The 23,857-nt window shown below is 39.3% G+C and overlaps 2 protein-coding genes across 2 annotated transcripts; one reads left to right on the top strand and one right to left on the bottom strand.

Moving 5' to 3' along the window:
- Window positions 1-1,002: 1,002 nt before the first annotated feature.
- On the top strand, window positions 1,003-6,871 carry c1galt1c1 (C1GALT1-specific chaperone 1). The gene is made up of 2 exons (XM_056472157.1): window positions 1,003-1,168; window positions 5,703-6,871. Exon 2 carries the CDS (start codon window positions 5,720-5,722, stop codon window positions 6,671-6,673), a length of 954 nt encoding a protein of 317 aa, XP_056328132.1. The 5' UTR covers window positions 1,003-1,168; window positions 5,703-5,719; the 3' UTR covers window positions 6,674-6,871.
- Window positions 6,872-17,584: 10,713 nt separating this feature from the next.
- On the bottom strand, window positions 17,585-23,090 carry mcts1 (MCTS1 re-initiation and release factor). Its single transcript, XM_056472148.1, has 6 exons — window positions 22,924-23,090; window positions 22,228-22,380; window positions 20,125-20,222; window positions 19,692-19,825; window positions 19,251-19,318; window positions 17,585-17,805 (listed from the first exon to the last, which is right to left on the bottom strand). Exons 1-6 carry the CDS (start codon window positions 22,932-22,934, stop codon window positions 17,724-17,726), a joined length of 546 nt encoding a protein of 181 aa, XP_056328123.1. The 5' UTR covers window positions 22,935-23,090; the 3' UTR covers window positions 17,585-17,723.
- Between the last annotated feature and the right edge of the window lie 767 nt (window positions 23,091-23,857).

The following is a 23,857-nucleotide window of genomic DNA, read 5'->3' as shown; positions in this document are numbered from 1 at the left end:
AACAATCGCTTCGAAGACAAGTGGCATTTCATTGAATGAGCAAGGCCATTATGTATTGACTTAATCATCGTATAAATTTCTTTATGAATAACAGGGAAATTATATTTAACAATAAAATCAACATATGAATAGAAGTTCCCTTGCGGATCAAGTAAATACAATATGTATTTTCTACAAATAAGTTTATTATGACGTTTTCATTGTGTCTTATTTAATTACATTTTTATAAAGAATTACTTATCTTACAAATGAATAATTAAATGCTAAAGTAAAGCACTTTGTCAAAATATTTGAAAAATATAAAACGGATATAAAAATTATTTTTTAAATGTCAGTGTAAAAGAAATAACATTTCTGTTTCCAATAAAAAAATTAAAATGTTATTTTTACTAATGCAGTAATTAATTTATAGCCACAAATAGTTTCTGTCAGAATTTCTTTGAAATCAGCATTTTTTTATCAGGCTTTATCAGCTTTGTAATGGGATAAAAATGAGGCATCAGTATCTGACTAAACCTTTTTCATTACCAAGTGAATTTCAATTGAAATGACTAAACCTAAACATAGGAGCCAGTAAACATAGGAGGCAAATAAAAATAAATGCCCTTAAGCAAACTAACAAAATGTCTGACAGACTTTTAAAAATCTCCTGAGATCTTAATATGTTTTCCTTTTTCAAAATCATAAATTAATAATGAACTCATTTATCCTTGTGACAAAGTATGTGTAGTTTTATCTACATTATTTGTTTTATTTTATTATACCTTATTTCAGTTCCTGAAATTCTTATTTTAATGAAATATTAACTTGGTTGTATAATCTGTAAAACTTTTATAGCACTTAAATCATTTCCGTCTTCGCCTACAGGAAAACGACGCTTGTAGTTTTTATCACCGTTTTCATCACAACGAAACTACACCCCAAAAACCACATTTCCCAGAGTGCCAATCGCGGGGAATTAAACATCCGCTTAAACATCCGTGTTCTAAGATCCAGTAACACTGGACTGCAACCAGTTTTTTTTACAACATATCATGCAAATAAATGTGCAGCAAAACAGCTTGAGCTGACTCCAGAACAGATTGTTCGTTGTTTTCCGGTTGTGTGTACGGAAGTAATTGCGACGGTGCTGCGTCTAAATGCGATCACTATTCTTCGTCGTTAAAAGGTAACGAATTTAAGAAACTAAATGGTTCAATGTATACTTTTGGTCACCTGTTTAATGGGTTGCACAGCAGGTAGATGAACTCGGTCGTTCACAAAGATAGCTTGACTAATAGATACAATAAACTTGACCGGCTGCCTTAGCAGGTCACAAAAGCCATTGAGGAAGATGGTTTTATATTCACACCTTAGGATTTTCTCTATACTAATGTCATTTTAGTCAAGTATAACTTAATTTGCAGATTCTAAATATATAAATCATATTAGCAGCCAGCGACCAAAGTACAACACTGTTCACAGTCAGATAAATAACGCTAATGTTGTTTTGTAGTCATACTTGCATGTGATTTGACACAAAATATTCAAATGACCATGGTAAACAATATATAAAGCATGTTATAAGACAGGGGTGTCTTGCTGAGTTTAGCTCCAACTTGCTTCACACCTGCAAGAAAGTTTCTAGTATATCTAGTAAGAGCTTGATTAGCTGGTTCATGTGTGTTTGATTAGGGTTGAAGCTAAACTGTCCAGGACCGAGTTTGGACAACTCTGTCATAAGGGGACATTCTAAAGCGCTTAAAGTACCAAAACTTTAACCAGGGCAACCCAAAATTCTGTCAAACTATACTTGTAATCAACCCTAACTTCTGTAAAAAGAACGAGTCTTAATTTCGTAGATAAAGCGAAAAAACACCCCATTAAAGGGGTGGTCCACTACGATATCATATTTTAAACTTTAGTTGATGTGTAATGTAGCTTTGTGAACATAAACAGCATCTGTGAATGTAAAATGCTCAAAGTTCAATTAAAAGGGAGACCTTGGTTTTTACAGAGTTAGCTTAGAGCAAAGCCTACATTGAACGAATTTTGGGGACTGCAAAAAAACACTTCTGGGCCTGTGAGATCACAAACGTACTTTTACCGCGCACACACACTGCGCAGCTAAGGGGCGTGGCCAGAGGCGCTGTAATAATACAGCAGAGAAAGCTGAAATGTCGTCCAAACCCTGCTAATTCCACAGAGGTTCTTCTGTTTCTGTATTTGGTCTTACAAAGGACACGACACAAAAACAGAAGTGCTTACAGTTCAATATTAATTATGTTCCAGAGAATTATAAAATGCATAGCAAGCATGATTTGACAAAACACAGCTTCCAGAATCTCTCCTAGTTCAGTGCTGGATTTTATTAAAATCTCCTCAAAGAAGGAGCAGCTCCAATAAGCAGAAGCTGTAGCCTGTGAGTTTTTATTTGTTAAAATTGATCAAGACATGTACAGCGTCTAGCCTTAACGGTATGTTGTAGCAAAGATGTAAACAATGGGAAATGCTGTTTGGCACCGCTAACGATTTAGCTACAAATTCATATTTATCAGTCAAACTGCTGTAAACACACTCACACACTCTTCACCAGCGCGTGCGTGTCTCTCTATAGGCAGTTTTTTCGTGTGTTTTACATCTCAGATAATGAACTCGCAAACTTACACATGCATATTCCGAATATATGTGAAAGACGTCACATACAACGCAACACGTTGAGTTCAGAAAATACAGGAGAGCTCACCTAACTCGTGTAGCAGCAGAAAAATAAATCAAGGCTCACACAGGTCGCATCTTACATCTCATGCTTTATTGTTCTGTCTACAGCGTCACTGTATATTACAAAATGAAAATGAAAAAGAAACATCGGTCCTGTGCACATGCGCTTCTCGTGTTACAAGCGTCTACAGACAGTTCACACACACACACACACACACACACACACACACACACACACACACACACACACACAAACAATGGCAATCTCTCTTAAAGGACCCGCACCCCATTTTCACTCGTTACAGACGGGCATGAGGTTGACTGACTGTTTACACAGCACAAAAGCATGTGCTTGTACGGGCGTGACGTGGAGCTGATCCGCGAATCACAGAACATTATGACAGATGACCAATCAGAGCCTCCTGAGGGCGGGCCTTTCAGAGGAACTAGGAAATATATCAGTCGTTTTCATATTAGCTGAGTTGCTGTATATAATCAAAGTGAGATTTATGAAAAATGTGATTTCCTTCAAGTGAAACATGAGCACACATTGCTTTGTATCTTATAAACACAACCAAGCCTTAAAAATACACTGTGAACCACCCCTTTAAGCTTTTTGCCCCATTAAAGTATAAGGAAAAAGCTAAACGTGGCTAAATGTACCTTAACAACAAGCGAGGGAAACCAAATTTCTATCAAATTATTAGTAGTTAGCACAAACTAATTGACAGCAAGTGTTAATCTATCATAAATGAAATTAGATTTTAAGAATAGCCTTTGTAAAATTTGGTTTCTCCCGGTTGTTAAGTTACATTAAGCCTTTCCTTATTATGGACTTATATGGGTGAGAAAACGCTTAACGTGATATTGTTCACTTCATCTGTAGAATTAGGGCCCATTCTTTTGATAATAATTAGTGTTAATCACTAGTAAAGTTTGACAGAAATTTGGACATCTCTCAGGACCTGAAGTGGGACACTCACATTGACTCCATTGTCAAAAAAGCTCAACAGAGGCTGTACTTTCTTCATCAGCTGAGGAAGTTCAAACTCCCAAAGGAGCTGCTGAAACAGTTCTACACCTCCATCATTGAATCAGTCATCTGCACATCAATAACTGTCTGTTTAGCTCAGCTACTAAATACGACCTCCAAAGACTACGTCGAATAGTTCGGACTGCTGAGCGAATCACTGGTACAAACCTTCCTACTCCCCAAGAACTGTACTTATCCAGAGTGAGCAAAAGAGCTGCCAAAACCACTCTGGACCCCTCACACCCAGCACACTGCCTCTTTGAACTGTTACCCTCTGGTCGATGCTACAGAGCACTGCGCACCAGAACAGCCCAACACAGAAACAGTTTCTTCCCTCAGGCAATCCATCTCATGAACGCTTGATGATAATAATTGTGGAGCCAACATCACTACTTGCTATACACATATACACTTATTTACCAACAAACTTTACATGCCAATTTGCACATAACAGCTGCACATATAACGTTGTATATAGTAATATATATATATCTACATACACTTGTCAATTGTATATTTGATTTCACTACTTGCTTCTATTTGTAAAATATATTAATTATCTGTTTTTTGTCCTGTCTCTGTAATCCTGTTGCACTGGAGAAGCTCTGTCATGAAAACAAATTCCTCGTAAAGCTCATTCTGATTCAAATTGCTTATCACTGCGTTTTTCATCACCTAGCGTGTTGTTAGGACACAGGTTTACAATGTAACCTGCTCACCTAATGTTTACGTTCATAATAATTATATTATTTGCTAATTAATAACCTCATGTGGAACTCTGAATCTGTATCTCATTTCGGAGTGTGCTACTGTCCACCAGAGGTCACATTTCGGTCACTGATGCATGCTTTGAGAGCCTTCCTGACTGAATGAATGAAATATGCGGTTATCCACCATCTGGCATCAGGGGTGCTGAAATAGAATTGGCTGAAGTGGCATTGGGCGGATTAAAAGAACCAAAACAAAGACGGCGTTCCGGCACGTAACGCACATTTTCAAAGCAGAATATCTGACTTCAGCACTGTTTTTCAGATAAACAAGTATGTTCACTTAGCATGTTTCTTAATATCTGCAAACATATTATAGTATTCTTATGCTTTAGAAGAGTCAAAAACACTAGAATGGACTTAAATGGGTGTAAAATGCTTAGCGTGACATTTTTCACTTCATCTACAGAATCAGGGCTTGATCTTTAGATCGTAGTCAAATTTGATCGATTTTTGGCGTGCCCCACTTGTTGAGGTACGTTAAGCCATGTTATGCGTTTCCTTTTATAATGGACTCAATGGGGAGAAACGCATAACGTTATAATTAAGAGCTCATTCTTACAATACATGTTTGTCACAAGTAAATTTTGATAGCTATTTGGTTTCCCTACTTGTTGTTAAGGTACAATAAGCCAGTTTTTTCGCAACCACGTTCCTGGAGGACCACCAGCTCTGCACATTTCTGTGTCTCTTAATCAAACCCGCATGATTCAGAGCATCAGCCTATTAGCAGAGACTGAAAGATTTGTAATGAGTGTAACAGACAAAAGGAAACATCAAAAACATGCAGTGTTGTTCGTCCTCCAGAAAAGTGGCTGAGAAACACTGCATTAAGCCACATTAAGCTTTTTCAATATAATAAACTTCAATAGGGGAGAAAAGTTTAACGTGCTGTTTTTCACTTTATCTATGGAATTAAGACTCGTTGTTTTTACAGTAGTTAGTTAATTACAAGTAAGTTTGACAGAAATTTGGGATTCTCTGGTTGATGTTTACGTGACAAGCATTTTAGAATGTCCCTGTCATAGGTTTTCATTGAACCAATGTGTGGATATAAAACCAATTTTACCTCAATACCAAAGCCATGGGTTATCTAAATGAAGAACTGAAGTATTAAAGAGTTATTTTGCTGCTTATAATATGCCATTATTGCATGAGCAGTCATTATGGTTCTGTCTGATTGTTGTTTTAATCTATCGCAGGACGACTACATTCCAGCATGATGTCTGAGGGCAGTTCATTTATGAAAGGCATGATCCTCGGTGGAATATTCTGCCTGATCATGTCTTTCTTTGAGACCTTTAATCCAGGAACCCACTCAGAAGGTCATGAACACCTCCACCATCATCTGAAACCTGTCAGCAAAGATGAGCTACAGAAGTTATCTAAGTCTCAGATGTCTGAGTTCGCCATGCAGGTTCGAGTCTACTGCCTCATCATGGTCACTCCAAAGCTTTTAGTCCACTGGGCGACAGCTAACGACACCTGGAGCAAACACTGCGACAAATCTGTGTTTTACACCTCTGAAACGTCTAAAGCTCTAGACGCGGTTGACCTACAGGAGCAGGATGAGTGGACAAGGCTTCGCAAAGCCATCCAACATGCTTATGAGAACGCCGGAGACCTGCACTGGTTTTTCATAGCACGACCTACCACCTTTGCAATTATAGAGAATCTCAAGTACCTGGTGCTGGATAAAGATCCAAGCCAGCCGTTTTACATTGGCCACACAGAAAAGTCTGGAGAACTGGATTACGTTGAGTATGACAGTGGGATCGTGTTGAGTTACGAAGCGATGAGGAGGCTGATGGAGGTGTTTAAAGATGAAGATAAATGTCCTGAGCGAGGACGAGCTCTATGGAAGATGTCTGAAGAAAAGCAACTGGCCACCTGTCTGAAGTACAGCGGAGTTTTTGCTGAAAACGGAGAGGACGCCCAAGGAAAAGGGCTTTTTAACAAGAAGAGTGTGAGCTCTTTGATTTCGGATAGCATCAGCCAAAACCCGGGCGATGTGGTGGAGGCGTGTTGCTCTGACATGGCCATCACATTCGCTGGGATGTCGCCGAGCCAGGTGCAGGTCTTGATGTACGGCGTCTACAGACTTCGACCGTACGGACACGACTTTCATGACTCCTTGACATTTCTGCCTCCAAAAGACTCTGATAATGATTGAGAGTTTGTGGATTCTGGAACTCTTCCTGTGACTCTCAGCATTGAAATGTTGATCATAATTGGGTGTGGGGCTGAATTATTTGTGAAGTTGGTGAAGGAAAAAAATGAAAATGATTGCATTATGATTTATTACTGATAAGTCAAGTGCTGGATCATTTGTGTGCACTTGATAGTATTTTGAATAAAAATGCTAGATTCACATTTATTGATCAGATCTGTATAAATCTGCAGCAAGATTTATAGTTCCTGCTGTTTTCTGAAGTCAGTAAAGTAGCTGCTTTCATGCCAAGTCAAAACTGTCATTCCTAGATGATGTTCACTTGAGATAACGCTGTTCACATTTTTAGACGCGTGATAATTTTACAATTTCACAAGTTACAGTAATTAGAACCTGACATGAATGCATTTACAGTTGAAGTCAGAATTATTAGCCCCCCTAAATTATTAGCCCCTATTTTCTGTTTAACGGAGAGAAGCTTTTTCTAACACATTTCTAAACATAATAGTTTTAATATCTCAGTTCTAATAACTGATTTATTTTATCTTTGCCATGATGACAGTAAATAATATTTGACTGGATATTTTTCAAGACACTTCTATACAGCTTAAAGTGACATTTAAAGGCTTAACTAGGTTAACTAGGCAGGTTAGGGTAATTAGGCAAGTTATTGTATAATGATGGTTTGTTCTGTAGACCAGTGTTTCCCAACCCTGTTCCTGAAGGCACACCAACAGTACACATTTTCAACCTCTCCCTAATCAAACACACCTGAATCAACTCATCAGAAGATTAGAAGAGACTCCAAAACCTGAAGTTAATGGGTCAGATAAGGGAGACATTCAAAATATGTACTGTTGGTGTGCCTCTAGGAACAGGGTTGGGAAACACTGCTGTAGACTATCGAAAAAAAAAAAAAAAAAGCTTAAAGGGGCTAATAATTTTGACCTTAAAATGGTTTATAAAAATTAAAAACTGCTTTTATTCTAGCCAAAATAAAAACAAATAAGACTTTCTCCAGAAGAAAAAATACTATCAGACATACTGTGAAAATTTTCTTGCTCTGTTAAACATAATTTGGGAAATATTTAAAAAAGAAAAATAAAATCAAAGGGGGCTGATAACTCTGATTTTAACTATACTTTTACCGCTGTAAAACTAATAATTAAAAGGAAAAGAGAATGTATATTTTATATCAGGGGTGTCAAAATCGGAGTTTAGTTCGAGTCCTGCTCAAACACACGAACTGGTGGTTGTAAACTAATCCTGAAGGACTTGATTAGCTGGATTTGGTGCAATTAAATAAGGTTGAAACTAAACTCTGCAAGGATTTGGCCCTCCAGTAACTGAGAGGGACACATTTTTACTGTTCATTTACATGACAATGTTTTTTAGGGGGCATGAAAAAGCTAATTATTTTAATGGGTTTAACGTGAGACTTTTGGAAAACAGTGAATTTATGCTCTATACGAAAATGACAAAAACAATTGTTGTGAAAACAGTGACATCATGGACTTGCATATTATGTCTTCGGTCTATCCACTTGTTAAGTCGTGACATATCAGTGACGTATCGAATACCGGTTTCCGGTTCCAAGCCTCTACTAACTTGAATTCAGAAAATATTCACTTATCGCCCTTTTTTAGTCAAATCACACATTAAAGTGAATTTTATATAAAAGCATGGTGTACACAACAGTCTCTGGACTTGCTGCATCACAAATACCAACATTTTAGCAATTTCTACAAAAGAATTATACTAATTTTCTGGTCATCTGATATTAGGCATGGACATAAATATTGTAATACTGATTTTCGAAAGTATTACATTGCTTTGTAAATGTTTATTATTACCATTTGTTAAGCCTCCCCATACAGTTTGATATAGTGCTTGGACCTGGAAGCTGCTTCGCGTAACCTCACACTTAACAAGCGGATAGGCATGTTTGAGTACTTAACAACCAAAACAACGATTGGGGACAGGGTTGCCAGTTATAAGAAAATTTTCCAGCCCGATGACAATTCAAAACCTACTAAAAAAGTTCTGCTCTTATTTTATATTTGACCTGCCATTAGATGGTTTTACTCTCAACAGTTTTTGGGTTACCAGGTATCTTTTCCGGGATCAAAATCTATTCAGTTTTCATTTTGTATTTTTGCCATGGCAAGTTACAAACGCAGCCCCCAAAAAACAACTCACAAAAAAAAAACTGTTGTGCAGAATAACTGCACACCTGGCAACACTGATCGGGGACATGTTGTATGTGCCCAAATACAGTGTTTTCTTTCCATCGCCAACTATTGGCATGGCATGTGGGCTGGAGTGGTTTCATTGTTTTTTCTTTTGTTTGTCAGTACAGATAACATTCCCCTTTTTACTACATCATTAATTTGTAGACATACTTTCAATTTGACACCCCTGCTTTATACTATCTATTTGATAATAATTCTATTTATCCAGGTGTGTTTTCAATATTCCTTAAAGGTACAGTATGTAACTTTTAGTTCAGAGTTACTAAGTAAATTCACAGCAGAAAATATTCCAGCTGTAAAAATGCATTAAAAGACACATCTCGGCGATTCAGAATAAAATAAAATATGCTTTGGAAGGTAAAATCATGGGTGTCATGGTGGCACAGTGGGTAGCACAACTGCCTCACAGCAAGAAGGTCGCTGGTTGGAGCCTCGGCTGAGTCAGTTGGCATTTCTGTGTGGAGTTTGTATGTTCTCCCCGTGTTGGTGTGGGTTTCCTCCGGGTGCTCCGGTTTCCCCCATAAGTCCAAAGACATGCGCTATAGGTGAATTGGGTACACTAAATTGTCCGTAGTGTATGTGTATGAATGAGTGTGTATGGATGTTTCCCAGTGATGGGTTGCAGCTGGAAGGGCATCCGCTGCGTAAAACATATGCTGTATAAGTTGGCGGTTCATTCCGCTGTGGCGACCCCAGATTAATAAAGAGACTAAGCCGAAAAGAAAATGAACGAATGAAGGTCAAATCATGAGTTGCTCATTAAATATTGCCAATTTTAAGCTAAAAAGACTACAAATCGCACCTTTTTCTTTTTTATGTGGGAGTGATGGGGATGAAAATGAAGAATCTTTTCATGACCTTTACAATTATTTTAGTTTTCTTGGCTGTAAAATGTCAAACTGAAGAACTGGAATTTATTTTCTGTCTGTGTCATCATTAACAATATCTAAAGAAAAGTGAATGTGGTTTAAAGGTGTGATCCAAATATGCTTGAAATTACTTTTGAATGAATAAACTGTCTATTTATTTACATATCAAATTATTGCTTGTATAATTTAGATGTGTCATACACTGGTTTGTGATTTTTACATTCTATTTCGTAATCATCAGGAAGCTCGTTCTCCTTAAGTCTTTATGTAATAATCATTCATTTAACACTAACTGAAATAACTATATCCAATATTTGACAACATATTTGACTTCACATCTGAGTTATATCATGTCATTTAAGTTTTGTAGTCATTAAATAAACAGCTTTTGTCTGACTGCAGTGAATGATCATTTCTCTTTAGCTGAATGGTCGTTCTTTGTTATCATGCAATAAATAAAATCATGCCAAACGGTGGGGTTTTGTCTTTACAATAAATGTCTTTCAACAATATCATCATAGATAAATCTAATTTCTTTACCCATTTTTGGCCAGCAGTAATTCAGAAATGGATAGTTTTTAATAAATATATATTGTTTGCATCTTTCTCTTTTTACCTTTTTTCTCTTTATCCTCTTCTCCTGCATAGCTTGTCTGATCTTCAGGACCAGAAAATCACACTGTTGGAAATCATAATTAATATTCAATTGGATTCATGTTTGCTGTTCCACACTTTTATTGTAAAACAAACATGAGCCACAAAATGTGTGAACACACTAATACGGCATCATCTAAATTCGGTTCATAATGCAAAAAACAACAAAATAAAACTGTAGATGTCGAGCACTGTGTGACAGTTACATTGTGTTATGAAGCGGACAGGAGACAGAGGTAAGGAAACGTTAGGGTGTTTATTAAATGACAACAAGGAGCACATGAAGGATAGCCAGGAGGATCAGGAATGATGTTGGGGTCTTTTCCTCCGTGGCTGGGTAACAGGAATACACGAGGATGGACAGCACACACCAGATACAGTTGACAGAGGATGACACAGACTTGGAAGGACTGGAAGACAGGACGATTCGGGAGGACCAGGAAGACTAGGAGGGATACAAAGAGAACAGGTAAGTAAATCGTTTGTTTTAGCTGAGGATGACTACGCTGAGTGGTCGCTCAGTTGTCCGCTTTCGTCGAGACGAGCCCGGACAATGAGCGACTGGAGTGCTGTGCTTTTATCTGGTGCTCGTGAATGTGATGCAGCTGTGTGCTCATTAGAAGTCAGGTGATGGTGATCTTCGTGAGTGGGGGTCGTGAGAGCCTGACCAATCCATGACAGTACCCCCCTCCCCAGGGCCCGCTCCTGAGGGCCGACACCTCCGACGCCGTGGTGGTCTCCCTCTGCCTCTAGGCGCTGGGAACTCAGGGTGGCTCTCATGAAACTCCACCATGAGACTAGGATCGAGAATATCAGCTCTGGGAACCCATGTCCTTTCTTCGGGGCCGTACCCTTCCCAGTCCACCAGGTACTCCAACTGGCCACCACGACGTCGGGAACGCAAGATCTCCTTCACTGCGTAGACGGCTCCTTCTTCTAGGAGCAGTGGAGGAGGGGGTTCCTCTTCGTGGTCAGGCTCTGTGGAGGGAAGAACAGGATCGTGATAGGGTTTCAGGAGTGATACGTGGAATGTAGGGTGAATACGGTAGTGAGAGGGTAATTGTAGTTTGTAGGTGACGGGGTTAACCTGTTCCACGATGGTGAAGGGACCAACAAATCGGGGACTTAACTTGCGAGAGGGCAGTCGCATGCGTATGTCCCGGGTGGATAGCCACACCTTTTGTCCGGGTGTGTATCTGGGTTCTTCAGACCTTCTCCTATCGGCGGTTACCTTGCTTCGACGGACTGCCCTCTGCAGATGTTGATGAGCCTCGTCCCAGACTCTCTCGCTCTCCCGGAACCAGTGATCCACTGCGGGGACATCAGATGGTTCGCCATCCCAGGGAAAGAGCGGTGGTTGGAAGCCCAGGACGCACTGGAATGGCGTGAGTCCGGTGGAGGGTTGCCGCAGTGAATTTTGGGCATATTCTGCCCAGCCCAAATACTGGCTCCAGGAGTTCTGGTGACCACTGCAGAAGGTCCTCAGGAACCGTCCCACCTCCTGAATCTTCCTCTCTGTCTGCCCGTTGGTTTGGGGATGATATCCAGAAGAGAGGCTGACGGCCACACCTAGGAGCTTGAAGAAGGCTTTCCATAGACGTGAGATGAACTGTGGACCTCTGTCCGACACAATATCTTCTGGAATACCAAATGACCTGAAGACTTGATTAAAGATATTGTCGGCAGTTTCAAAGGCTGTGGGAAGACCTTTCAGAGGGATTAGTTTGACAAACTTTGAGAATCTATCTACTATGACTAGAATACAGGTATTACCTTCTGACGAAGGGAGGTCAGTGATAAAGTCCACTCCTAGGTGTGACCAGGGACGGTTCGGAATCGGCAAGGGATGGAGCTTTCCAGCGGGTAGATGACGTGGGCTCTTGGATTGGGCACAGTCCTTACAGCCCTGAACATATTGCCTCACATCCCTTGCCATGTTTGGCCACCAGAATCGTTGGGATACTAGCGAGAGAGTATTGTTGATCCCTGGATGTCCAGTGCCTAGCGAGGTATGTAAGGAGTGGATCAGATCTACCCGGTGTTCAGGTGGTATGAACTGCCGATGAGGAGGGCATCCCGGCGGAGCAGGGGCTTCCGGAGTGGCAACGACTGGAGGAGCGTTCCAGGTGATCGGACAAATGGAGATGTGTTCGGGAAGAATCTTCGTTGGGAGTTCTTCATGATCGTGATGCTCGTGTAAACGAGAGAGAGCGTCTGCTCTTAGATTCTTGGGTCCTGGACGATAGGAAATGGAGAAATCAAAACGTGAGAAGAAAAGTGACCATCTGGCTTGACGTGGACATAGTCTCTTGGCCTCTTTGATGTATTGGAGGTTTTTGTGATCTGTGATCACCTGGAACGGATGTTTGGCTCCCTCCAACCAGTGACGCCACTCCTCCAAGGCTAGCTTGATTGCTAGAAGCTCCCTGTCTCCTATGCTGTAGTCCTTGATAAACCGTCTATAAAAGTTAGCAAACCCAAGAAACCTCTGGAGCTCTTTAATGGAAGTGGGTTCTGACCAGGATAGAACAGCCTCAATTTTCTTCCCATCCATACGTATACCGGTTTGGTCAATGATGTATCCCAAGAAATGAATCGACTTCTGGTGGAATGAGCATTTCTCCGCTTTGAGGTAGAGGTGATGTTCTCTCAATGTGTGTAGGACCTCCGCAACGTGTTGGCGATGTTCGGCCTCACTCCGGGAGTAAATGAGGATGTCATCTATGTACACTATTACACAGTGGTGAAGAAACTCCCGGAGGACTTCATGAATGAAGTTTTGGAATACGGAGGGGGCGTTGACCAGACCGTAAGGCATGACCTCATATTCATAGTGGCCAGTAGGGGTCACGAATGCTGTCTTCCATTGGTCCCCCTCACGTATTCTTATCAGATTATACGCGCTGCGGAGGTCCAATTTAGTGAAGACTTTAGCTTCTCGGAGCTGTTCCAAAGCGGCTGGTACCAGAGGAAGGGGATATCGGTATTTTACTGTACCGTTATTTAGGACCCTGTAGTCGATGCATGGACGCAGCCCTCCGTCCTTCTTGGCCACAAAGAAGAAGCTTGAGGCGGCTGGTGATTTTGAGTGACGTATGTACCCCTGACTCAGAGCCTCCCTTATGTAATCTTCCATTGCCTGATTCTCTGGAAGCGAGAGCGGGTAGATCCTACCTCTTGGCAACTGGGCATCTGGAACTAGGTCGATCGCGCAGTCCCATGGCCGATGCGGCGGTAGCTGGGAAGCTCTCTTGGGGCAGAAGACATCATGAAAGGAGCTGTACTCCTTAGGAATGTGGATAGACTGCTTCTCAGGAGGGCTCTCGACCGATGTTGCAAACAAAGAAATGGGGTTCCGACCTTGAAGAGGGAGATTTGGAAAACAGGCAGGTGTACATCCAGATCCCCATTTCTTTATCTCTCCTGTGCCCCAAGAGATGATGGGATCGTGCTTCACCAGCCACGGGCGCCCTAGAATGATGTCCATATTTGCACCCTCCAGAACCAGAAATTGAATCCTCTCTTGATGTAACAACCCCACTTGAAGAAGGATGTCTTCGCATTGTCGATGGATACGGGTCGAAGATCGAGTGCACTGGGTTATCGGTTGTATCTGGTATATATGCGAGGACGCCTCAGTACGGAGGTGGAGTTGACGACAGAGGGATTGGGAGATGAAGTTCCCTGCTGACCCGGAGTCGATGAGGGCTGTGACAAGGAGAGAAATAGAGGCAGTAGTTATTTGTACGGTGGTAGTAAGTGGTTTACATTGTTCAATATTCGTACTGAATACACTCACTGAAGTCCGAATGGGACGAAGGGGACACTCCATACGGGTGTGTCCACTGACACCGCAGTATAGACACAGACCCCGGGTCAGCCTCCTCTGTCGTTCCGCTGATGTCAGTCTTCCAGACTCTATTATCATGGGTTCTGGTTCTGGAGAGGCTGTTGACTCAGGCGATTGGAGGAGTGCAGACGAGGGGGTGATGGTGTCCTGTTGATAGGAACGGAGACGATCGGAACATCGGAGAGAATGTTGGATGAATCTCTCCAGACCCATTGTATCATCTAATGTGGCCAGTTGGATTCGGAGAGTGGGGTTCCAAGCCGAGCCGGTACGTGGTCAACAACGATCTCTCATTCCATCCACTTGCAGCTGCTAGAGTGCGAAACCGGAGAGCATATTCCTGTGTAGATAGAGTACCTTGCTTTAGATGATACAGCTGCTCTCCAGCGGCTACTTCCCCATCAGAACGTCCAAACACCTCTTTGAAATACTCCGTGAAGGTAGTGATGGAATTCATGACCGGCCCGGCTTGGTTCCAGATCGTCTCAGCCCATTTAAGTGCAGGTCCAGAGAGTAGAGATACGATGTAGGCGATCTTCGACTTATCTGTGGGATATAGAGAAGGTTGCATTTCGAATATGAGGGAACATTGTAACAGAAAACCATTGCACTCCCCCGCTCCGCCTGAGTAGGGCGCTGGTCGGGCCATGGGACTGGAAGGAAGGGCCGAAGAAGAAACTGTGGAGGCGGAAGTGCTCGGTGCTGGTGGTGCGTTGGAAAGTGGAGCTGGTGGCTGTAGAATCCGCTTCAACTGGTCCACCAGCTCTTGAAGGTGATCGGGGGTGCTCATGTTGTCGTCGTTATGGGTCCGGGCTTCTGTTATGAAGCGGACAGGAGACAGAGGTAAGGAAACGTTAGGGTGTTTATTAAATGACAACAAGGAGCACATGAAGGATAGCCAGGAGGATCAGGAATGATGTTGGGGGTCTTTTCCTCCGTGGCTGGGTAACAGGAATACACGAGGATGGACAGCACACACCAGATACAGTTGACAGAGGATGACACAGACTTGGAAGGACTGGAAGACAGGACGATTCGGGAGGACCAGGAAGACTAGGAGGGATACAAAGAGAACAGGTAAGTAAATCGTTTGTTTTAGCTGAGGATGACTACGCTGAGTGGTCGCTCAGTTGTCCGCTTTCGTCGAGACGAGCCCGGACAATGAGCGACTGGAGTGCTGTGCTTTTATCTGGTGCTCGTGAATGTGATGCAGCTGTGTGCTCATTAGAAGTCAGGTGATGGTGATCTTCGTGAGTGGGGGTCGTGAGAGCCTGACCAATCCATGACACATTGTCTCACAACTTCTTATGTATTTTTCAATCTGATTTTGTCACTCCTTGCCTGCATGCAAGGAGATTAAGAAAGAAAATGATTGAACATTTACAACAGCAGTACGATATACCTAGATCCTAGTTTTTTTATATTTAGAGTTAAGACATTTACTCTGTATAACCTTTGCTTCTACACAGCTTCCTCCGTTAGCAGATGCGCACTGTATGATATTTTCAGTATATGGAACGGGCCATGAAGCACCCTGATACTTTTGATTAAGCCAGTTGATTTAAAGTCTGTGATGGAACTTCAGTCTCTTAGGAAAATATGGGAGAAAGATTTGACGTTTGATGACAAAGAGTTGCACCGAATTTTAAAGAATGTTAAAACAGCATATAGGGATGCTAAAATAAGCCTTATACTGGACTCCTTTCTGGACTTCCTCTCTTGGTTTTCACTTGCAACTTGTTATAACATGTTTAAAACTGCATATAATGTTGTTTAAAACAAAAAGAATGAAGTTTTTCATTGTTTTAAGCTGGTCCTTTTTCAGCTCGAACTAAAAATAGACACCTTATTGTTAGAGATGTAAGATCGAGAATGGTGATTTAGTTTGTCCCCTATGGTCTTGTACAAAAATTCAAGATTTCTGGAAACAAGTTCATGAACATTTACTTGGCTTTAGATTTTCATATTTCACTATGTCCTAGACCTAGACTGTTCATACTAGGTGGTTAGACAGACAACGAAATAAAAGATAAAAACTTAAAATCCTGGATCCAAATCAGTTTACTGATTGGCAGCCAAATAATTCTTAATAACTGGAAATCAGAAGATACCCCTTCCCTTCAAGAATAGGCAGTAGATCTGTGGCCACATTTAAAAAAATGTTATAAGCAAATAGACAAGCTAAACCTATACTATAAAAATGGTCCAAGTACTAAACCTGTTTGGAAATGGACCAGTAATAAATGTGAGAGAAATATACTGATTGTGACAGTGTAAATGTGATATGTTATTGACTGAACTTACCTTTTCATTTGATATTGTATTTTATTTTAATTTTCTCTTCATTATATAGAGGCTTTAACTGTATTTAATGACAGCCAAGCCAGGACCTTAAAGTTGTAGTGGGGATTAGTTTGGGTTGGGATTGTTAATGGTAAAATATTGATTCTTAGATACAGAGTTGTATTCTGTATTCCATTCTGAAATTTGCCTGAGAATCAATAAAACTGTTGACCACTAGAAAGAAAATGATGCCTTTTCAGAGACAAGATACATTCTGGGGAATATTACTATTTACAGTGTGTTATGAAATAAAATATATCAGAACACTTACATTATACATTTAAATAAAATAGTGGTGGAAATGCTTAAGTATAAGTTGAAATAATATGAGTTCCAGGGTGATGTATTGATTTTTCTTCTGCATTATAAGCCTTTGTGTGTGTATGAATGCTTTATTATAGTGTGATGCTTTATTTACTCACCTTCACAACTCTTCAAAGACATTCCCTCAGTTAAAGTTTGAATCTTTTTCCAGCATTACCTCAAAATACCTGAAACTAAATGATCAAAAATGTAATATTCCAGAGTAATTTGAGAACAAATATGTAATGTTTACAGATGTTTGCACTTTTATTTTCACACCAGCAGCCAAACTATTTGATTTAGTAGGACCTAAGCTTCATATCTGTGGATGTAAAGAAACAGACACATTAGTGGTATTAAAAAAAACTTTAGAAGAAAAATCAACCTAAAGATAATACATGTATGTGACATTTATATATGTGGATTTCCTCCATTTAGTGCCTTTGGTTATAAAACTATTTAGTCTAGAATTATTTGAAATGATTTGTTGTGTTTTTTGATCAGTAATTTAATTTAATTTAATAAAAACATAATCTGTCCTGCCATCTGAAAAATGAATATATTAATATTGTTGTTTAAACAGAAGTTGCCATCCTGACAAAATGCATCTCTCCCAGTAGCAATAAAGCATTTCAGTTTGGAATGACTTGAATGCAGGTTTTATTTGTGCATTAAAATGAAGTTGCTTTCAAAGCTTTGGGCATGGTACACAGTTGAGTCCATTCATGTAAACAGTAGACGGGCAGCCTGGTGACAAGGGGTCCACATCCTCATGTCTGTCATCACTTATACGTCTTCATGTGCCACAGTCCGTCATTCAGATAGTGAACGTTCTCGATTCCGATCCCCTTGTTTACTTTCTCTCTGTTTAGATTTAAAAAAAAGTTGTCAAATTAAATGAACGGTTTAGTTTTCTCGAACAAACAGTCGCAGATTTAAACTGATGCTTATGAATTTGTATTGAATTCATTCATTATTTTCTTTATGTTCATTGAATGTTTTATCCCATATATTTACACAGCGATCTAAAAATCCACTCTTTATTTAAAAACAACAAGATTAATACAGATTATTCAAAACACAGTTTGCATGGATTTGAATTTTCAAGGGGACCTATTATGCAAAAATAGTTTTTTTAAGGTGTTTAACTGCATCCTAATCATCACAATACTGCAAAAGACCTATTGGAACCCACATGGACCCAAGACACTCATAGAAATCAGTCAAGTTTGATGAAAAATCATGGTTTGGGGTTACATTCAGTACGGGGGCATGCGAGAGATCTGCAGAGTGAATGGCAGCATCAACAGCCTGAGGTATCAAGACATTTGAGCTACATTACAAAGCACAAGAGAGGGCAAATTCTTCATCAGGATAGCGCTCCTTCTCATAATTCAGCCTCCACTTCAAAGTTCCTGAAAGCAAAGAAGGTCGAGGTGCTCCAGGATTGGCCTGTCACCAGTAATGAACATTAATGAGCATGTCTGGGGTAAGATGAGGAGGAGGCACTGAAGATGAATTCAAAGAATCTTGATGAACTCTGGGAGTCCTGCAAGAACGCTTTCTTTGCCATTCCAGATGACTTTATTAATGAGTTATTTGAGTCATTTCAGAGATGTATAGATGCAGTCCTCCAAGCTTATCGGAGTCATACACAATATTAATTCTTTGTCCACTGCACCATGACTTTATATTCAATACTGTAATTTATTTCAGTTCAGTGACAAGACTTTTGTCTAAGCAAAGTCAGACTTTACTGTCCTAAATAAAATAATTCAAAATCAAGGCATGATCATATTTTATTTTGATAAAATAAGTGTAATCTAGAGGCCTTCGCCTTTCATATAATCCACTTCTGATACCAAATGATCAACTCAAAGTTATTATTTGTTGTTACTAAAACTTGGATAGGTGACAAGACTTCTGTCAGGTAGTGTACATGTAATCAGAGGGGGAAAGTCACGCCCATTAGTGAAGATTCCCTCATTAGCATAAATAGCCCTGAGAAGCAGCGGTCTTTCATTAGAGTTTTGAATCTGCCACTATGCTGACACATAGATGTTTTTATCTCCACCCTCTTTTGAAAAGAGCACAATCTTATTTGAATTTAAAGCTACAATCACCAAAACGGCACAATTTGGATCAAAACCTAAAAGGGGCAGCTTCAAAGAGTTATAAAAAAGTATTTGTGTGGTATTTTGAGTTGGAACTTCACGTACACACTTTAGGGACACCAGAAAGTTAATATACATGTTGTAAAAATGGGCATAATTGGTCACCTTTAAAATTGTTTGCATTAAAACTCTTACATGTCATCTGCAGACATCTTCATGACTCCAACACAGAGCGCATGCTGCTTCCCTTCTGCCATTATGGCCTGAAAACAAATACTTAAGGACAACAATGTGAGCTCTGCAACACAGCCATAAAACTATTACATACATAGTTCACAAAAACTGTATGATTTACAGACTAATTTCTGAATTATTATTTATTATCACAAATTTAACACAAACTCAGAACGTCATATTAAAATGTCATAATTATCCTTTTTTTTAAACTACAAAGTTTAACACGTGGTACAAACTGGCTTCCGTATGGTGCCTTTGAATAATTTTTGTAACTGAAAAGAGTGTTGTGTTGGTGAGAAAATAAAGACAGACATTTAATTTTTATTTTTAAATGAACTATTCTGTGAGTGCTGAAAGGCATTTTAAAAAACCATTTAGAAAATACAGCCAGAAGGATACAACTACTGTGTCCGATTCAGCAGGGTAGAGTTTGGCTCCTGGTGATGTAAGGCCTGGACACATGATATTGGCTCCACTCAGAACAAATTTGATGGCTCCTTTATCTACTTGTTGGTGTGGCAGGATGAATGGATCTGGAGATCAGACAAGTGAACAGGCTTTGTGTGAGAACTGATGTCTTCTAGAACAGTGTTTCTCAACCACGTTCCTGTAGGACCATCAGCTCTGTACATTTTCCTTGTCTCCTTAACCAAACACACCTGATAAAGATCCTCAGCTCATTAGCAGAGACTGAAAGTAGATGTGACAGACAAAGGAGACATTTAAAACATGCAGTATTGGTGGGCCTTCAGGAACGGGGTTGAGAAACACTGTTGTAGTACATTTCCTTCTGTAGAAAAAGCATGTTAGCGTTAAAATGAAAGCGTCTTACATTTGTGTAGAAGTCTGAGGGTGGGGTAGAAGGGTCCTTCTCTCTGTCTGAAGAAGAGCAGCTCTCCATTTACAGTAAGAATTTCAATATGCTCGTGACTGGAAACATAAAATATTACAGCTCTGATGTCAAATATGTTCATCGTTTTGGATTTTGATTATTATTTGGTTGATTAAATTTTTTTAGAAAATAATCATAATTATTTTTTAAAAATTTCTCCAGTGGTGTATAACGGAAATGATTTGAGAGGGGGGAGGAAATCCTTGCTCTATTAAACATCACTTGGAAAATAAAAAAAGATTTTGGTCTTCAACTATATTCACTCATAAGCCACTATATTAGGTACATCTGTCTATGTGCTTTTAGGTCAAATATTTCATCAATCAATCACTTGGCAGCAACTCAAAATTTTACCAAACTTTAGAAAAGGAAGTAGTTTATTGATGTTTGCCTGCCGTTCTCTGCCCGTTCTTTTGCACAAGCAGTGAGCGCAGAGAGGTATGCAATTACATATTTTGACAAGCAGGTAGAACAGCCTATCATAATGTTCAGGTCGAATGTTTTTATTGGACAAACTTTGATAGACTTTCCACAGAATATTAAAATACATATTAATACATATGGACCACTACATTTAATGATTGCTATTAGGAATTTTAGAAACTCTCAACGAGCATAACAAAAATTGTTCCTGAAGACAACCACCTATTACACCTTTAAAGGTCCCGTGAGGTGCTTTGAAATGTGCATTTTTTTATTCGATGTTTGACAAATCTCAACTGAAAAATAATGAGAGGGTTATATAAATCACTTATTGTACGACAATATTCAAATATGCTAATTGAGGGCTTCTGGGAGAGAGAACTCAATACAATTGTCGATTAGGATACTGACTGGGAGAACGGTTTTGTAACTTCATAAAAACCCAGCTAACCAAATGATTCATTAGAAAATCATTTTTAGGTCTAATGCTACCCCCTACCTGTTATTTAAAATGAAAAGAAAATCAGACCTTTTTGTCACTTATGTAACAACTCTACACAAGGTACTTATATACAGTACATATGTCCTGGGAATGTCCCCAAAATGCATTATTCTGGTCCAAGGTATGAGACCTACTATCAGATCTAATAAAAACTCAGATCCAATGCGACTCATTATTTTTTCTCGTGCTGGACGATTCATCACTCTCCTTATCCATCAACCAAAGGAGGTTTCTCTTAGTTGTTTTGACTGCAGCAAAAAAAAAAAAAAAATCCTGAAAATATGGCTGAAGCCATCTGCTTCAGCTGATCTATCCTGGAGGCTCTATCTACTGGACATTATTAGTTTGGAATACACCACAGCCAAAATAAATGGTGCCAGTAAGAAAACTGTACAATTTTGGTTAAATATGAAAGAGACTGTATCAGATATGCTTCAATCCTGATTGTGTACCTAATATTGCAGTATTACTGTTATGCTACCTTTTTGTTGGGTGGATCTCGGGCTTTGCTTAAAATCAAAAATGTTCAATAATAAAATAAATAAAGAGATGGTTGGACAGAATAGCTCCTCCCCTTTTAAAAAACAGCCAATAGCGTTTCGTTTTTTTCACAGCTCTGCCAGTGAGAGTGGTTGAGTACAAGCATATCAAATGAAAAGCAAATGAAAAGCATCCTGAAAGGAGCGGGGCATGTCAGCTACTAGAGAGCATTCGACTGATCAAGATTTGATGAGAAACTGAAGTATAGTGACGTAAAATTAAATGTTGATCGATTTAGGCAAAACTTTGCACGATTATATCACTTTCATATCTTCTAAATGTAAATTTTGTCACTGTTTTGGAGCACACTAGATAACAGATATCATTAAAACGTACATCTACATTTTTTTTTTATTTCACTGGACCACTTGCAATATCTGCTAGAAAACAGAGACTGACATCACGAGTGTGTAGCTGAAAAGTCTGCAGCTAGCCATTGTGTGACCCCAACACAAAAGCATGGATCAAAAGGGAGATTTCCAGCACCTTGTTGAATCAATGCCATAAAAAATGAAGGCAGTTGTCCTTCCAGTGTGTACCTAACAAAGTAGCCAATGAGGGTTTACAGCAACTCTTACCATCTCACAATTTTGACAGGGTCCTTTTTGGGCATTATCTGGTTGAGCCAATCATCGATGTTGGGAAACTGATCTAACAGTTGATTCTTTATACCCTTAATTACTGAAGTCTTCAGCTGAATACAGTTCGAAACATTCTCCTTTTCATCAAATCTATGAAGAGAGAAAGGAAATAATCAGAAAATCTAGTACACATCCTTACACAAGCAGATGTATTCAAAGTATGACAGAATAAAGACATTAACCTAATATAGACAGAGATATGATGTAGTTTCCTGTACATGTGTAATATTCAAAACAAATGCATTTGCTTAAATATTAATAATCTCACATCCAAACAAAAACATTTACAGGTTAATACCCCATTTGTTCACCATTTTTGTCATCTGTTCAATTCCCACCAAAAGCTAAATATAAAAACACACAGTAACATGGGTGGTTCATTACTACTGAACCATGAAAGAGAACTGTGACAGTGGTTAGCAGTGTAGCTAAACATGTTGCCGTTTCGGTGACAGAATTAGTGTATATATTAAGTAACAATCCCATATAACGCATATTAGCGTATAGCATGCGACATTTCTCCCTCTAACTTACAGAGATGGCAAAGCTACTGGGCTAATGAAACACTATTACTGTAACAATGCTAACTTGTGTTCGCTACTATTTAGAAGGTTGACAACGGCTCAAGCTTACTTTTTAAACATCCTTGCAGGTCGTAATCGGTCACTGTATTCCTCTTATCTTTGTAATCTAACAGAACCCAAAAACATGAACTAAATATTCAGCAGAAGATGGTTTAATGAACTAACTCCACGCTTCACGTCAACCGCAAGTGATTTGTGTTTACGGCATTGACGGCAGAGGTGAACATTTTACGGCAAGAGATGGAGGTACATACACGCCAGAATTCATTTTGATAACGCTGGAGTTTTGTACGTTTATAAACGGCAAAATGTCTTGAAGTGTTTTGTCATATATGAACATGTGTTTTTTGCTTTCTTAAGTTATAGTAACTCTCTACACTTAAAACATTATAGTGTAGTTAAATATGTACACCTTTGACAGATCTGTTGTGCACTTATTGTAGAAGCATTAATATAAAATAAAAACTTTACAATACATTTATTTGACAATACTTTATTGTTAATGATTAGGTCAGTACAAAAACGAAGTAACCAATAAATGAAGGTGATATACAGGGGCGGACTATATGGGGCTAGCATTGAAACTCAAAACATTCTCTTTCTCTAGATTTTTTTCTCTGTAGATTATTTTTATTTATAAATAAACTGTATGTTAAAACTATTTAAATATTTATATTAAAAATATTTTAAGTATATTTTAATATTTAAAGGAACACTTATGTTCTTAATCTAAAAATTAAATTCAATAAATCCGCAAATAAAAACAAGTTCACAAACTATGTACAGTTAATCAAGCACTTTTGTGATTCAATTTTAATAAAATAAAAACATTTAAACAATTGCAATTCACAACCAATCGTCACATTTTTTCATATGAATGAAATAATTGCCGTTTGTGAATCGGCGGCCGTTAAATAGGCCCTCTCTTTTGGCATTGGTCAGGGCCCCTGATTCCCCGGGGCCCTAAGAGGCTGCTTAGCTCG

The sequence above is a fragment of the Danio aesculapii genome, chromosome 14 (assembly GCF_903798145.1).
Source record: "Danio aesculapii chromosome 14, fDanAes4.1, whole genome shotgun sequence".
NCBI lineage: Eukaryota > Metazoa > Chordata > Actinopteri > Cypriniformes > Danionidae > Danio > Danio aesculapii.
Note: the sequence above shows the minus strand (reverse complement) of the source record. Positions and strands in the feature narration are given on the sequence as shown.